At 35.9% G+C, this 12,361-nt stretch overlaps 1 protein-coding gene across 1 annotated transcript; it reads right to left on the bottom strand.

Annotated features, from left to right (window-relative positions):
- Window positions 1–1,439: 1,439 nt before the first annotated feature.
- On the bottom strand, window positions 1,440–5,981 carry LOC117332406 (potassium voltage-gated channel protein Shaw-like). The gene is made up of 2 exons (XM_033891290.1): window positions 5,444–5,981; window positions 1,440–2,678 (listed from the first exon to the last, which is right to left on the bottom strand). The coding sequence occupies exons 1-2, from the start codon at window positions 5,918–5,920 to the stop codon at window positions 1,827–1,829; spliced, it is 1,329 nt and encodes a 442-aa protein (XP_033747181.1). The 5' UTR covers window positions 5,921–5,981; the 3' UTR covers window positions 1,440–1,826.
- Window positions 5,982–12,361: the final 6,380 nt, after the last annotated feature.

Here is a 12,361-nt window from a genome sequence, read left to right as displayed (position 1 = left end):
CGTTAACAAACTGAATAATTGATCCGTATATTCTGAAATACTGACTACCAATATTATTGATATTGTTATTAAAATATCTGATGATGTTTTCAGTATTTTTTAAAATTATTTCCACGCACTATTTTTTTTTTTTTTTTGCCAATCAGCACGTGAATCACAATAGGCTGTTCAATTTGTTGACCTCTGACAATGGAAACGTCGGTAAAAGTAAGATTTTAAATTATAATGAAAATTAAAGTTGAAATCGAAAAGAAACTAATATAGAAAACGTAAATACAAGCATATATTTACATTTGGATGGCAAAGCCATGATATAAAGAAACTAAACAAATTTGCAGTCTATATAGAAAACGTAAATATAAGCATTAAACTGTCTTTTTATGGATTATATGGTCTATATAGATGCCAGAGCTTTGCAGACAATCTTCATAATGCGCGCTAGCGCATTATGAAATGATTTTCTGCAAAGCTCTGGCATCTATATAGACCATATAATCCATAAAAAGACAGTTTAATGCTTAAATACTGATAATGTGTTGTCTATGAAGATATATTGATAATGTGTTGTCTATAGAGATATACTGATAAAGTGTTGTCTATAGAGATATACTGATAATGTGTCGTCCATAAAGATATACCGGATACAGTATGTGTTGCCTATCAACTGGTAATATGTTTTCCATAATGATATACTGGTAATGTGTTGTTTATAAAGATACATTGTATACTCGTATATGTGTGTTTTCTATAACCGTAAACTAGTGATGTGTTGTCTATAATGGTATGCTTGTAATGTGTTGTCAATGAAGATACATGTATGCTGGTAATGTGCAGTATATAATGGTATACTGGTAATGTGTTGGTTATAATTATTTATAGATACAATGTAGTTTTTTTTTAACTTCAACGATACAAATATTAAGCTTGATTATTTCAATTTCCTCGATAGCAAGTTTCTGCATTGTAAAGTCACTAATTATCAAATACAACATGTAATCACAACTATGTCTCTTGTCCTGATATCAAAGAACGTACTCCCAATTTGACGCGTGAAAGTTAATGACTTGTGTTTTACACAGTGTCCAAAAATTGATATCAGTAACGTTTAAGGCCGACATCTGGAGCATTTAATTTGCTAGATGTAATTAAACAGGTTCGTTGTTGGTTGCTATACCTAGTGGTTCCCTTGTTATCACCCCTTTTCTCATTTTAAAATGTAATTTATTTAAATTGGGTTTTACATAGATTTGTATGGCGGGTGTCGTCGTGACCTAGATCTGTATGGCGGGTGTCGTCGTGACCTAGATTTGTATGGCGGGTGTCGTTGTGACCTAGATTTGCATGGTGGGTGTCGTTGTGACCTAGATTTGTATGGCGGGTGTCGTTGTGACCTAGATTTGTGTAGCTGGTGCCGCCGATGAAGCAGAAGACGCTAATTATTCCGGAACACCTGGTCTAATCATCACGGTATTTGATAGGATCTCTGACAATGTCGTTATCATGTCGTTATTCGGGGTCGGTTTTAGTACATCACATGCACATCTATAGTTTATTATTATCATTTTGATTAGATGAATATTTTGATATATATATTATGATAATAATCAGTGACTGCAATATATACAAACGTATGAAATATTTTAGCTGTTAGTTGATACAATGTTACTTTCGTGTAGCAACATAATTGTGATATACAAAATAATTAACAAAATCAAAACATGCAGTTTAAACCAACCTGATTCAAAAGTTTTAACCAGGCACTTGCCTTATACAGGAAACAGTTATAAACCTGAACACAAGTATGTCTCATATAGTTTCCTATTTATTTACATAGGAACGACTTCATTATTGTAGCCAGTTTTCTTGTCATTTTCTCCGTCCTTTTCAAGCAACTCTTGATAACACGCTCTATATTTACTGAAATTATAAAAGTCACTAAATGTTGAGGACGTCACAGCAATCGGAAGTGCAATGAGTACGATTCCTGTGATGGAACAGATCACTCCGACTACGTGTCCTAATGGTTCTGTCGGGTAGTAATCTCCGTATCCGACTGTAGTCATGGTGATAACTGCCCACCAAATGGCGACGACCGCATCGGATGGGGACATTCTGGAGTTACTCTGTAACTGAACACTGTATAACAGGATAGCGAACACAATGGCGGCACACGAGAAGGTCATGAGAAGGATACAAAGCTCGCGTAAACTCGAATATACCGACAATACCAGAATCTTCACGCCACAATTATCGGATATCAACCGAAACACACGGAACCCTCGACTGGCCGTGAGTATACACAATGGCAAGATGACCGGCATCAGGTGGCCGGTAGAGAAGAAGAAGGCACATGATTTGATGTCGAGGGTAAGGGTCACCCACGTGCCAAGCCATGCCATTAGGTCGGTAACATTAAGAAATTGTTTCATAAAAAACGTTCGGTTTGGACACGTAGCGAATTTCAGCATCCATTCTATGGTCAGAAAGGTATTTGTGATCGCTTCCAGGATGACTATAGACATATGCGGAGAAGTATTCCAGTACATGCGGAGGGCCTCAGAAGTATGGTTTTCCAGTTGGAGTGGGATCGGATTTTCGTAGCGTACAGACTTGACTGTCTTCAGCAGCATTAGGATGGTGGAGATAAGGATCGTCATACAGATCAGGGAGTGGTGTACCTAGTAGACAACCAACGTAGAAATATATTTAATGATGTTATATTTGTGAACTTAATTTAATGATTCCCATTGTCATTACAACATATACAGATGTTTGGGTGATTCTAAAGTTTAATCCTATTAAAACAATTCTTATATTTCACTTAAAAACATTTTCTTTAGCTTTCAATATATAAATCTCTGTTTTAGTTGAGAAAAAAAGGAAAGAAGCTTTTCTTTTGTTTGATAAAGGCTTATCAACAAGACAAATGCCGATTTGTTTCAGGAATTGAAAACATTTCGCAAAATTTAAAATAAACAATTGTTGTTTGTAGAACACTGAAAAGCATTAAGTACTTGGTTGACCTGTGTACATTGAAGTTAGTGTTGTCTAATCAATAAAACAATGCTGCTGATTGGACCGTGTCATGGCAATGCTACATTTCATGAATAAAATATATCTCTATAAAGCGTATATCACCATGAGCCTGATATGTATATATGATATGAAGACGGTAAAATATTTAAAAAATCAATACGTAGTTTTACCATTCCATATCCTACAACACCCAAATAACATCTCATCTTGTCATCTGTCTAAACAGGATCCATTAGACAAACGCAATTTATACAACTTAACCACTATAGAATACAGCATAACCAAGTTACCAGTATAACAGGTAACATACAATAGTACCGCAACACCATTGTACAAACATATAGTTAAAACCTTTAGTTTGTTTTTGTTTAACGTCATATTAACAGCCTAGGTTATGTCGTTATTGCAACCAGAACCAAGTAGAGGACGAATTCCATTTCATCCTTATTTGTCCACTATATGTTGATATTCGAAAAAGATTCATTAAAAAATATTATTGGAATCACCCGTCTTCTTTTAAACTTGTCCAATTGCTTTCTGTTCACAATAAAAAAGAGTTATGTAATCTTGGAAAATATTTACAATCAAGCTGGTTACTACGGTCGAGATTCCAACCTTTAGTATAGATCAATATCGTATTGTACGTGTTTATATCTAGCTATAAGTATTTTTTGTTCATACCCTAACTATTCATCTAAATTATGTACACTTTGTATTTAATGTTGTATTAACGATGTTAGTTACTTATCTCTATTTATATCTATTTATATATATTGTTTGTTCATCATGTAATTATTCTCACGAAGTATATATTTGCATTTGAAAAATCCTAGTTACTTATATTAGTTATACCTATTGTTTAGTAACTACTATCTATCTACTCTAACAAACTGTATTATTTACTTTTTATTAATGACTTAAGGTACTCGTCTCCAGTTATGTTTATTGTTTTGTCCACCCTCTGAATACTCTGACAAATTGTGCTTTTGTTGTTAAAATCAATGTTTGCGGATGCTTTTCACCAGTTACGCCTACTGTTTTGTTCATCCTCTATAACAATTAGTTACGTATTGTATATATGTGCATGTTGATGCTTCTATGTTATACTTATGAGCCGTAAGGCTTCAAGTCGAATAAACTAAACTAAACTAAACTAAACAGCCAGTGTCATTTAAGGTCGTGCCAGGTTTTGGAGGTGAAGGAAAGCCGGTGTACCCGGAGAAAAACCATCGGCCTCCGGTCAGTACCTGGCAACTGTCCCACGTAGGTTTCGAACTCGCAACCCATAGGTGGAGGGCTAGTGTTAAAGTGTCGGGACACCTTAACCACTTGGCCACCGCGGCCCCTAGTTAAAACCAATAATGAACACTCGACAAACTAACATAAAAATACAGCATCAACACGAAATACCCCAGTGACGTAACGAGTATTATCCCAGTGACGTAACGAGTATCAATTACAGCATTAACACTAAATATCCCAGTGACGTAACGAGTATCAATTACAGCATTAACACTAAATACCCCAGTGACGTAACGAGTATCAATTACAGCATTAACACGAAATATCCCAGTGACGTAACGAGTATCAAGTACAGCATTAACACTAAATACCCCAGTGACGTAACGAGTATCAATTACAGCATTAACACTAAATACCCCAGTGACGTAACGAGTATCAAGTACAGCATTAACACTAAATACCCCAGTGACGTAACGAGTATCAAGTACAGCATTAACACTAAATATCCCAGTGACGTAACGAGTATCAATTACAGCATTAACACTAAATACCCCAGTGACGTAACGAGTATCAAGTACAGCATTAACACTAAATATCCCAGTGACGTAACGAGTATCAATTACAGCATTAACACTAAATATCCCAGTGACGTAACGAGTATCAATTACAGCATTAACACTAAATACCCCAGTGACGTAACGAGTATCAATTACAGCATTAACACGAAATATCCCAGTGACGTAACGAGTATCAAGTACAGCATTAACACTAAATACCCCAGTGACGTAACGAGTATCAATTACAGCATTAACACTAAATACCCCAGTGACGTAACGAGTATCAAGTACAGCATTAACACTAAATACCCCAGTGACGTAACGAGTATCAAGTACAGCATTAACACTAAATACCCCAGTGACTTAACGAGTATCAAGTACAGCATTAACACTAAATACCCCAGTGACGTAACGAGTATAAAATGCAACATTAACAGGTTATATCTTATTGACGTAACGAGTATCAAATACGACATTACAGTAACATGAAATATCCCGGTGACGTAACGAGTATCAAATACAGCCTTAACACTAAATATCCCGTAAATATAAAAGCGGTATTATCAAAGCAACAAAACAAAGATACAAAATAGATTTAGGTACTTTACCTTTGCTGATGTTGAAGACTGATAATCGTGAAGAAATGACCACATTCGGGATCTCATATCGTATGTCTGTGAACGCTTTGGCGTTGGTGTCCAGCTGCAGCATCGGTCACGCCTCTGGACACAGGGAATGTATTTAAGTAACTTTTGTAGAGTGTTCATATCCTCTGTCGACTGGAAAAACGTTTTCCAGCAACATTTCTCTATATGCCTGTCAGGAATTCCCCAGAACGCTAACTCCTCCCGAACACGTTCAGCGCAAACATTCGTCGGCACGTGAAGTTTATCGGTGACAAAATAATCAAGAACTGTCTCAAACACAGCAGCATTTCTGTCGAAAAAGTACTCCTGTCGCTTAGGATTATAGTACTGCGAGTGTTCGTTGAGGTTGAGAAGTGGGGAGGTAAGCAGAATGTTACGAATATTAGACGCATTTGTCATAAATATAGTGCCCCGGACATTGATAGTTATAAGGTCCATAGCTCAACCACTGGTATAATAGTCCGGCAGCAGAATAAAAATATAATGATGCACGGGACAAAACAAACACGGTCGAACTGATCACCAAACACAATAGGCTAGTAGACAACACAGCCGGTGACTATAGGACAGATAGTCATTGCGTGACACACGACACAATATCGTTACAGTTAGAGCCAGATGGAATGCTGCTAGTATCGATTAAATGACTTTTGGTTTCGTTTCGATACGAATAATAATAACGTCATGAGTTTATTGTTGTATATGACCAATACATTGATCATGAGAAAAGATCCGGATAAAATCAAATGAACATATTATATACAGTAATGTAGGTACTAATAGATAATTTCGAGGTTGTTCCATTTATCATTTTTGTACCCGCGAAATATCGTAGAACAGAATATACTGATATTGTTTTATGAATGCAAGCCTGGGTGAAAAATATCGATATCTTGTCAAATTCCTAAACTATAATTATTATGTTCTATTCAACTATTCAATATCCGCTCTGTAACTGCTATAGTAGATTTTGTAATTTCATTGAAAATACGATTTTTTTTTTAAATCGCCAATTTTACTTAGATTCGTATCCGGGGCCGCGGTGGACGAGTGGTTGTCCCGACACTTTAAATTTATCACTAGCCCTCCACCACTGGGTTGCGAGTTCGAAACCTACATGTACCTGGGGGCAGTTGCCAGTTACTGACCGTAGGCCGGTGGTTTTTCTCCGGGTACTTCAGCTTTCCTCCACCTCCAAAACCTGGCACGTCCTTAAATGACCCTGGCTGTTAATAGGACGTTAAACAAAAACAAACCGAAACCAAAGATTCGTATCCTTTCTTACCGTCACCAAATGGCGTCAATTTAGATACTACTATGTAATTAGTTTTCATCAGGAACTTGTGTACTTTTTAATGCTGTAAAATATAATGCAGAGACAACTACTTTTGGAGGTCTGTCTGAATTCTTTATTGGTCCGAATCAAAGTGACCAAGACAATTGTCCGGACAGGTGAGCATGCGCAACCGCATGGATAATTAAATGGTAAAACAAACATATCCACGAACCCGGGCAGACGGGCCCTTTTACATTACATACGCGCTTACGTTAAAAAACAATTAGTCACCTTGTGATAATTACGGACAAACACGCCAAAACCAGTGTCCGGTTTGGACAAAGGCTAGGTTTAGATAAAAGACCCGACATCGTTCGCTAAACAGATTTGAATTAGGTCTTGTAGTTCATAAATTGTAAATAATTTTATAAGTTCAGGACAGGGTTGCAAGACTGTGAAGCAAACATAGCATATTATCCAGTTCTTGTCATGGAAGAGTTTATTAGTTGCACAGCCTCTGATACGTGTCTAAGGAAATGGAACAAAGAATAGCTTTCCATGCCACAGACTTTATTGCTCGAACCTATCAAAAATGAAATAAAACACAGTTTTTCACTACGTTGTAACAATGTATAGGCCTAGTAACAGGCTGTTCCTGTCACACATTTCCAGATATGTAAACGTCTTTAATCTACATTTAGGTTTATATTTCTGGCCGTCAAGAACTATTTGCTTCATAACTGCATTAACCGTTACCGCTTATAGTGTTCGTTGAGTTGTCCAAGAATATTGTGAATATCCTCTTTTGATTCGGAGGCCTGGGTTTGGCAGTGTGGACGTCTTTGTTGTTTACACTATGACGTGGCCAGGAACTCATCATAACTAAATGACACAATAATATATGTATAAAAATGATGATGGTGATAATAATGATGATGAAAGTAATAACTATGAATTCACTTTTTTAAACATTTTGTTAGAAGCAATTTTCAATTCAGCATTGCGGCATATACATCAAAAGGCATTAGTTATAATACTTCAGCATATACATCAAATGGCATAAGTTATAATACTGCAGCATATACATCAAAAGGCATAAGTTATAATACTACAGCATATACATCAAAAGGCATAAGTTATAATACTGCAGCATATACATCAAAAGGCATGTTATAATACTACAGCATATACATCAAAAGGCATAAGTTATAATACTACAGCATATACATCAAAAGGCATGTTATAATACTGCAGCATATACATCAAAAGGCATAAGTTATAATACTACGGCATATACATCAAAAGGTATAAGTTGTAATACTGCAGCATATACATCAAAAGGCATAAGTTATAATACTGCAGCATATAAATCAAAAGGCATAAGTTGTTAAACTACAGCATATACATCAAACGGCATAAGTTATAATACTACGGCATATACATCAAAAGGCATAAGTTATAATACTGCAGCATATACATCAAAAGGTATAAGTTGTAATACTGCAGCATATACATCAAAAGGCATAAGTTGTAATACTACAGCATATACATCAAAAGGCATAAGTTATAATACTGCAGCATATACATCAAAAGGCATGTTATAATACTACAGCATATACATTGTACATCAAACGGCATAAGTTATAATACTACAGCATATACATCAAACGGCATAAGTTGTAATACTGTAGCATATATATCACCAGCGATTAGATTACATATGGGTATGTGTACGTTCGTACAAAATGGGATGTAGGACACAGAAACATCCCAAATTGTGCTGTCGTTCAATACTGTGATTTTGTGTTGTACATTAATTTATAAGATTTATGCATAGAAGTAGCTTACACTCTTATTTTTGATTAATTGTGACATCCAGTCCGCCAAAAACCACACCAGTTCAGTAAAAATCACATGGTATAGCGTAGCAAGTGATGTACATGTACATGTATGTGTACCGTTCTTGTTGTGATTATATAAACCCCATTTATATCCTGTGTTACACCAATTACTAACATTGTATGTTAAGGTAACATGCATGTTAATATTATAGCAAGTACATGAGTTAAGAATATCAAAAAATACCAAAAGGCGCAAACACAGGTGCCGTGTTTACAAACTGATGTGTACAAGAATGTAAATGAAGGAAATAGCTAAAGATACGACACATACACAGTCTACTTGTAAAATCATTTATTATGGTTCAATGAGGTAATATTTAGTTATAGTGTATGTGATTTGTCAGCACGGTAACAAGTGTAACTTCAAGCAGAACTTCATTACGAAAAAAATATCCCGCAAAACTTTCCAGAAGCAATACTAATTCCTCGTTCGACTCGACTGACACGGCTTCCTTCGCTCTCTTCCATCTTTCCAACTAGTTGCCGATATTTATAAGATTTTATTTATGGCGTTCACTATCGTGTGTCCTCATTTTCTCGCCGATTGTCCCATTAGCTAACCGCTAACTCAGGGAGCCGTGTACGCCAATTTCGGTTCTGTTTGTGAATTTGTCTGTGCCTGCTCGTAATAATAGCCGTGGCGGCGACTAATTTTCGGTAACTTATATTAGTTGAGACAATACACAATTTCCGTTTACTTTTGATTTTATAGCATTAACTCATTTAAATTGGGTACCTGTAAAGTGCAAAACGAAAGCAAAACGAAACGAAACGCAACGAAATCAAACGAAACGAAACGAAATAAAACGAAACGAAAATGAAAACATTGAAAAAGATTAAACGTTACAAAGGCTTAAGTGTCCCATTCTCATCGTTGTTAATATCGCAATATTCACTCAGTTTTTTTAAATTATAAAATAATTTTATTTAGATACAGTTATGTGCTAAGAAATAACGCTTATAGCAAGTTGAACAGTAAGAGTAACCTCCCTTCATTTTGAAAGTAAATCTAGTTGGCTATCAGTGATTTTTAATTAGCAGGTGGGTAAGTAATAGTGTATATAGTTTATGATTAGAAGATATTTTACCAGTATTTATGATTATTTTTGGTAGAATCACATCTTTAATATACATAATTTTTGTCCACACAATTCACTACGCGATTTGTATGCCATATATAATGGACTAATCATATATTCTGAATTAGACATCGAACGAAGTCTTAGAAGTGCGGATACAAAAATAAGGCACTAGTACTCCAATTAACCGTTTACGACTGACATCAAGTCCGTCTGATAGGACTTAAATTGGTGTCCCGTGTGAGAATGTCTAACTTGCACGACGAAGATACCTCGGCGGTTTTTCGGTGTGATAACGCCGGCCCAGAGGATAGGGTATTTTTAGGCCAATATTTAATATTTCGAACTATTATTTAGGTGTTTAGATAGTCGTCAAAAACCTTGATAAACCATATTCACAGGGTAGGGTCTTCTCTCTTCTCCCTTCATCTTCGCTAGGGTAAGCGTAACTGCTACTAAAAAGTGCTAGGTTAGTTCTCGAGTGGGATGTGATGAACAGGAAAATCTGCTTATTCCGGCAATCCTTTCATTGGTGAACAATAAACCACATGTCCCCGGCAGCATTGATACAATACTATGGAATATGGTGACTGTTCAAATAAAGTTCTGTCGTGATTTCTTGAGTAGTTAGAAAGTTCGGATCTTTGTCAAAATTCGTGTGCATGTGCACCTCGAGTAGGATGTGATAAACAGGAAAATCTGCTTATTCTGGCAATCCTTTAATTGGTGAACAATAAACCACATGTCCCCGGCAGCATTGATACAATACTACGGAATATGGTGACTGTTCAAATAAAGTTCTGTCGTCATTTCTTGAGTAGTTAGAAGGTTCGGATCTTAGTCAAATTCATTGTGCACATCGAGTGGGATGTGATAAACAGGAAGATCTGCTTATTCTGGCAATCCTTTCATTTGTGAACAATTAACTACGTGTCCGCGCGCGGCAGCATTGTTACAATACTATGGAATATTGTGCCGGTTCAAAATACAGTTGTGTCGTCATTTCTTGAGTAGTTACAAGGTTTGGATCTTAGTCAGAATTCGTGTGCAACTCGAGTTGGATGTGATAAACAGGAAAATCCGCTTATTCTGGCAATCCTTTCATTTTTGAACAATTAACCACGTGTCCGCGGCAGCATTGTTACAATACTACGGAATATGGTGACGGTTCAAAATACAGTTCTGTCATTTCTCGAGTAGTTAAACGTCGAACCTATTAGTGGAATGTCTTGGTATCATAACTACCTGTAGCGTTATTCGTGAAGCAATGTGACTATCTTGGATTAGGTGTGAAATCATCTATTCTCAATGTTTGTGCATACATGCGTGTGTAGTGCGTACATTTCTATGATAAGCGTTTGGTAACATAGGTCCCAATCTTTTGTCCGTTGATACAGTCCGAATTCCATCGCCCCTGTATGTATCTGTTTGCCCTTTATACCATTTATTGTCGGCCATTCCGTAGGGCCTTCCGCAAGATCGACGTCACCATATAGCCGATATCCAAACGTATTAGCACGCGGTCGTTTTATGTGGGGATCTATTTCGACGATAACAGCATTAATCATGATAAAAAATAATTTGATCAAACAATTCTCAAAGGAAATTAACTAATCATATTATGGACGGTAATGACCCGGTCTATTTAGTTAAAGTTTTATAGATCACCGAAAAAGAAAAACAATATTTTCTGATGATCTACTTTCCCTGCAGTCCGGGGAGGTTAATTCTGCGATTACTCGATATAGTGTACATATATAAAGCTATCAGTGTGGATACTGATATTTCCTGGTGTACACATTATTCCGATCTTATAGGAATCACGTCAGACAGGATTTCGATATGAAACTTCACACAAACAAATGTTTGGACGGAATGGGGACTAAATAACGTTAAAACCATATAAGCTGTTTCAATGTGACCTCAATGACAGAAAAATGTCATGTGATTTTCGATAGTATTTGTTATCTTAGTGATATATCATTACGTTTAAATATGTGTATCCTATAGATCTACCATGTATTTCGTATTAAGATCATAAATAAGATGAAGCACAAGGTAAATTGCACATTTCCCATGCTTCTTCAATAGGTTTATGATTTCAGAAATGGAACATAATCAAAGGTAAGTGATATAAATATCAACAATATGTTCTATTATCAATAAAATCATTCAAAATATGTTATCTATGTTCAAAATTTGTTGAGGTCATGTTCGTCCAAGCACAACTGCCAAACAACTTGAAAAATTCAAATATTTTATCCACATAAAACTATTAACTTTCTACATTATTTTCCTACTTTTCCCATATCTTGAAGGTTGTTTCGTATCATTGACTAAATGATAAGCGGTATCACACATTTCACATAAAGGTGTAAATCAATTACCCATTCTACACCTCATATTAAATATACTAAAAAACCAACCTAACATACGTCGATATTTACAACAAAACACATAAACAGCCCGCCTCGCTCATTTGTGAGACATGTATTGCTAAGGCTATCAGAGTTACTCCCCTTTGTCAAAATTAAGTCGTCTAGTTTTTGTTTCAGATGTGAAAAGCATCGTCAAACAACAACTACACATTGTTCCTTTAAATTATAACTTACTGTTATAGACC

The sequence above is a fragment of the Pecten maximus genome, chromosome 8 (genome assembly GCF_902652985.1).
Source record: "Pecten maximus chromosome 8, xPecMax1.1, whole genome shotgun sequence".
In the NCBI taxonomy this organism is placed as follows: domain Eukaryota; kingdom Metazoa; phylum Mollusca; class Bivalvia; order Pectinida; family Pectinidae; genus Pecten; species Pecten maximus.
Note: the sequence above shows the minus strand (reverse complement) of the source record. Positions and strands in the feature narration are given on the sequence as shown.

Excerpts from the sequence above, each read along its gene's own strand:
- LOC117332406 (XM_033891290.1), bottom strand. The coding sequence starts at position 5,920 with ATGGACCTTATAACTATCAATGTCCGGGGCACTATATTTATGACAAAT. Across the intron at positions 2,679-5,443 it reads AGTCTTCAACATCAGCAAAG|GTACACCACTCCCTGATCTG; the intron begins GTAAAGTACCTA and ends GTTGTCTACTAG.